Source organism: Natator depressus, chromosome 4 (assembly GCF_965152275.1).
Source record: "Natator depressus isolate rNatDep1 chromosome 4, rNatDep2.hap1, whole genome shotgun sequence".
In the NCBI taxonomy this organism is placed as follows: domain Eukaryota; kingdom Metazoa; phylum Chordata; order Testudines; family Cheloniidae; genus Natator; species Natator depressus.
Window position 1 is genome coordinate 99665540 of NC_134237.1, and position 5233 is coordinate 99670772.

A 5233-nucleotide genomic window follows, 5' to 3' on the forward strand; every position below is an offset into this window, starting at 1 on the left:
TTGGCAACCCTACACAGCGGAGAGAGTCCTGAGTCCAGCAACAAGCATGTGGAAAACGGGAGGGTTTCAAAGTCAGGTTCAACAAGGGGGGGAGGGTTGTCTAGTTTCCCTGGGCTTGCCTGCTCACAGGGGGCTGGGGCTGGATGACCTGTCCAGGTCCCTTCCAGCCCCACAGTTCTATGCCCACCCACGGGATAAGGGTTATCACCGCCCCCGTGGGGGCTGGGCCGAGTCAGCGGGCACGCCGGGCAGAAGCGACAAGGGCTGCTGGTGGGTTAGGCAGCCGTTGCCTTGCGGTGCTGGGTATTGGGTGCACGGAGTTGGGCCAGTGGGGGGTCCTGGGGCGTAGCTGGGGCACTGGAGGGTCCTTGGGGCGCGAGGAGAAGCTCCGGCGGCGACGCTCAGGGTAACGCTCCGCCTGCGGGCGCAGCCCACGGGGAAGGGCTGGCCGGCTCGGGGCTCCCGTGCCAATCGTCCCAGATCGCTTTGCGCATGCGCGGTTCCTTTCCCTCCAGCCGCACGTGGCGGCGGCAGCGCTGGGCGGGAAGCGGCTGGGCGCTGCCAGGTTTGTGACTAGCTCGGCCCCGGCGGGCTCCCCGGGCATGGGGCAGGCGGAGGGTGCAGGGGGGACTGAGTCCCGCCTTCCCCAGCCGGGGACAGAGCCCAGGTGTCCCTCAACCCCTCCCTGCAGCCACTCGTCCCCTTCCCCTCCCACTGCTGGGGACAGATCCAACCGTCCTGACCCCCAGTGCACCTCCCCGTTACTAGTCCCCACTCACCTCCCATAGCTGGGGGCAGGACATAGGAATTCCGACCCCCAGCCCCTCCTGCCAGCCAATAGCCCCCACGCCCTTCCCACAGCCCAGCACAGAACCGAGCTGTCGTGACTTCCGCAACTCTCCCGCCCCCTTTCTCTTCCCGTTCTCGCCACGCTCCGCAATTGGTACCAATGTTTTAATGCATATCACTGTGGTGTAAGTTTGACAGCATGTCATCTGTGTTGCATAAATCATGGAATGCTTAATTTTTATGCCTTGTGTGTTTTGGTTACCTGTCGAGCAATCTGAACTTCCAGTCAACCAATTTTTTTCCAAATGAATTTTTTGTTAAAAGTCATTATTTTTAAGCCAGTTTCATGACATGCATAATTTTTGAAGGATGAGGATTGGCAACACCAGTGTCAAAAGTACGGTCTCTTTCTGTTGTAATTCTTCTTTCCATGTGAAACATTCAGGTGGCACCTTTTGCTAGACTTCAGTTTGGCTGCCCATGGTCAAGCCAGCTGTTTTAGCCCCAAGAGGGCCCAGTGTAAGAGCAGATGTCATTCTTCATCAGCTATGGAAGACTGAGGCTCAGTAACTCCAGCACAGATTGGAGTTGGGGGAAAATTTCACCCCCCAACACAGACTAAAGACAGGGTGAAGCTGTAAGCCTAACTCTACTGTAATGACTCCCCACCGTAAGGGCCAAGAGCACAACATAGTTGGCTCTGAAATGTGGGAGGGGATTAGAATAAATTGGAAAATTCTGCCTTGTGGTTCAGTGAGGGCCTGTTAATGAGTTACTGAGACAGGTGGGTCCCCAGCACAGTTGTAATCAGCCACGGTACTTGGACATGGCAAAGTATCAGGACACACAATGCCAGGTTGTTGTACAGGATATACAGTCCCCTCTGGCCCCTGCATGGGAAAACCTGCAGCTGCCAGAGCTCACGCAGGGACTTGGTACTGAGGCCTATTTGTCTACCTTCGAACGAGTGGCTGAAGCTTGCCGGTGGCCTAGAGGAGAATGGGTGACACGACTTTTACCAACCCTCCGAGGAAAAGCCCGACAAGCTTACATCAGTCTGGACACCAGAGACAGTAGAGACTATGGGAAAGTGAAGGCAGCCATCCTGCAAGAGGATGGCATCAGCCCAGAGATGCAGCGCCAGCACTTCAGGCAGTTCTGTTACCATGATGTCAAGGGGCCCCAAGAGGTTTACAGCCAACTCCAGGAACTTTGCCATTGCTGGCTGAAGCCAGAGATCCATACCAAAACGCAGATCATGGACCTGCTGGTCCTGGAGCAATTCTAACCACTCTGCCAGAGGAAATGCAGAACTGGATCTGGAAACATAGCCCTGAGACCTGCACTGAAGTGGTGGCCCTGGCAGAGGGTTTCCAACTGGGACAGCCAGAGGCTGGGAGACGGGGGCTACAGGTGAGATCACTGAACCCTGAAGGGTGAGGGAACTGGAGGGATATCAGGCTGTGAGGCCTTCTTCTTGCCATGATAGGGATTTCTCTGTGTTCTTAGGTAGGCCCTGTAAATGCTGCCACCTTTGCTTTTTGCCCAAAGAGCAACCATCAGGACCCATTTATCTGGGTCAGCCAGGAGCTCTCAGGAAAGAAATTGGTTCCATGGTGCCATATCATTGGGTTCAAGAAGGTGCCCTTGATAACTGGGCACTTAGATGAGGTTTTGGGAATTTTGCCAATCACTTCCAGACCAACACTGACTGTTGGGTGCTGAACAGGAGGCTCAGGGCTTCAGGCTTCTGCCCCACCAGACTTCTTCTGCCCTGTGGGTTGGGAGACCCCCAGTTGAGAACTGCTGTGGTAGAGGGGATTACCCTGAGGTAGTTGAATGCAGGACAGCCCCGCTGGTCTAATATTCAGAGCTCCCCATCTCACTGTCATGACTAAATTTCTCTGGTCCCATCAATTGGCCAAAGAGAATCTCTGGCTATCAAAACTTCAGCCATTTCCCCCACTGCTGCACCCCTAAACCACAGGGACATGGGAGAATGTCCTGGTCCATCATTTCCTGTTGTCTCCCCAGTGGCTCTTTCAGACCTGACTCGAAAGTGAGCCCTAGATTCACTGTAATGTTTGTCTCTTTCCCAGGTCATGGTGCGTTTCAAGGTTGAAGAAGTGACCTCAGAGAAGATGGCATCCTCTAGAGCATTATCGGAATCTTCTGCCTCCCAGCTGGAACAGCCACAGCCCAATTTGGAGCACATATCCCAAGGGGAACTGATATGGATCAAACCCCTGGAACCCCAGTATGAGCCACCCTCTGTCTCCAAAGAGGACCTCCAGCCCCTCCAGAAAATGGGTAATAAACCTGATATGGCAGAGGATGAGGTGTGGGGGCATCTGAGGGGAATATCTAGGACTGAGCATAGGGGGAGGGAATGTGGGGCACTGGCTAGCTGCAGCGGATTAGCAGTGTAATACGGGCCTATCAGTATGGCCCAAGTTTGGCTCTGGCCCAGGTGAGAGCCATTCCAATCTGATAGCTGCTTGTCAGCCCATCTGAAACTCCAGGTACCCATTTTACCAAATCCACCATCACAACTGACCTGTTCTTAACGCCTCTATGGAGAGAAGCAGGAAAGTGTGGGTTACGAACACAGATTTTCCCCTGGCCTCCAGAGCCGATCAGCATTGGTTTGCATGAAGGGGGATGAAGTAGGGAAGCTTGAATTGCTGCTATTACTGCTCTGGGAATCGAGAGGGATAGTTATGATCTAGTTCAAACCCAAATTAACAGGCTTGATATCGGCCTGTATTATAGAGTCAGTCAGACTAGATGGTCATAATATACAGATTTTAAGGCAAAAAAGGAACCATTGTGACCATCTCGTCTGGCCTCCAGAATAAGACAGGCTGAAAAATCACCTGATGATTTTTGCATTGAGTGCATAACTTCCGGGTGACTACGGCATATTTGACTAAGCTAGAGGAAACTGGCCTGTGCTATGCAAGAGGTCAGACTAGATGATCATAATGCTCCCTCCTGATCTTAAAGATCTTTGAGGTAGGTGGATGTATTAGTATCCTACTTCAACTTACCTGTTTTACCCCACCTTTTAACAGTGTGTCTGTGCAGCACGCAGCACAGTGGAGCCCCGATCCGTGTTACCAGGTGTCTGTGAAGTGTTTGGCACAGTGGGGCCTTGATCTTGGTTGGTGCCTCTGTAACTATAAATAATAGGTATATGTGCCTACATAGGTACATATACATCCTAATATAAATGTTCTATTATTATCAAGTGTGATCTGTGTATGTTTACACAACTGCCTTGGTACATCAGACTTCTTATGCTACTACTTGGACAGCTGTATTCCAGGAAAAGAAAGCTGGAAGGGTTCATAGTCAAGATTGTTGGGTTTAATTTGTGACAGATCCTTTACAGTTCCACTTTTCTTTGGTTTCTTTTCTCCCAAGGAACCTGATTATATTTTGATTCTCTTGTGGGTTTTTTTTTCCCTTTCCTTTCAGCAGTTGATGTGATCTTGATTGAAGATGAGGAAGTGAATCCTTGGCAGGAAGCGCTCAAGGAAGTCGGAGTGCACAAGATGTCATCTGGAGGTCAGAAAAGGAGCATATCTCAAAACCAGGACTCAAGAGGTCAGAAGAGGAGCGTGTCTCAGAATCTTGATCTGGAAAAAGCCTGTGGGAACCAGCACAGCTCAGAGAGTCAACAGGGAAAGCCCCCAGGGGAGAGCTGCAGTAAGCCCACTCCCCATGGGGGAGATGTAAGAGACCTCAAAGACATCACAGTTTCCCAGAAAACCTACCCAGAACAGATCCCTTTTCAGTACACTGAGTGTGGGAAACTCTTCAGTCGCAAGTCAAACCTTCTCCAGCACCAGCGAATGCACAAATCCTACAAGTACACCCAATGCTGGAAGAGCTTCAATCACAACTCAGCACTGACCCAGCACCAGGAGATGCACTGTGGGGAGCACACTTTTGAGTGTGCAGTGTGTGGCGACCACTTCACACGCAGCTCCAGCCTCGTCATCCACCAGAAAATACATTCAAAGGAGAAACCTTACCGGAGCACAGAGTGCAGGGAGTGCTTCCTCACCATCCCTGAGCTTGTGTCCCATTGGGGACTGCACACATGACAAACTGTGAGCAAGTAAACAGCAGGTCTGGAAATAGAAACAAGGCCCTCTGAATCGGGGTTGGTGTCTTATCCAGGGACCATTCTGATGGTCTGTATGTCGGTCTGGTCTGTCCATTAAATTAATAGAGTCCAAAGCCAAAATAGACCATTGGAACTTCCCTGAAATAATTCCTAGCTGTATGTGGATCACAGTGCCAGAATATGTTCTGAGCCTCCCAGAGTAGAGGCAAAGACAGTCCTTGCTCCAGAGATGCCACAGGATTCATATCTAAAGAACATTTGTTTTTGTACATAATTAAATATCTCAAATAAATGAGATAAATAAATGTC

General features: G+C 51.1%; 1 protein-coding gene across 1 annotated transcript; it reads left to right on the forward strand.

The window, feature by feature from the left end:
- The first annotated feature begins 1615 nt into the window (after positions 1–1615).
- On the forward strand, positions 1616–4901 carry LOC141986969 (zinc finger protein 174-like). The gene is given in 4 exon segments (XM_074952062.1): positions 1616–2072; positions 2075–2202; positions 2889–3099; positions 4270–4901. Coding segments are annotated over 4 exon segments (1428 nt in total).
- The last annotated feature ends 332 nt before the right edge of the window (positions 4902–5233 follow it).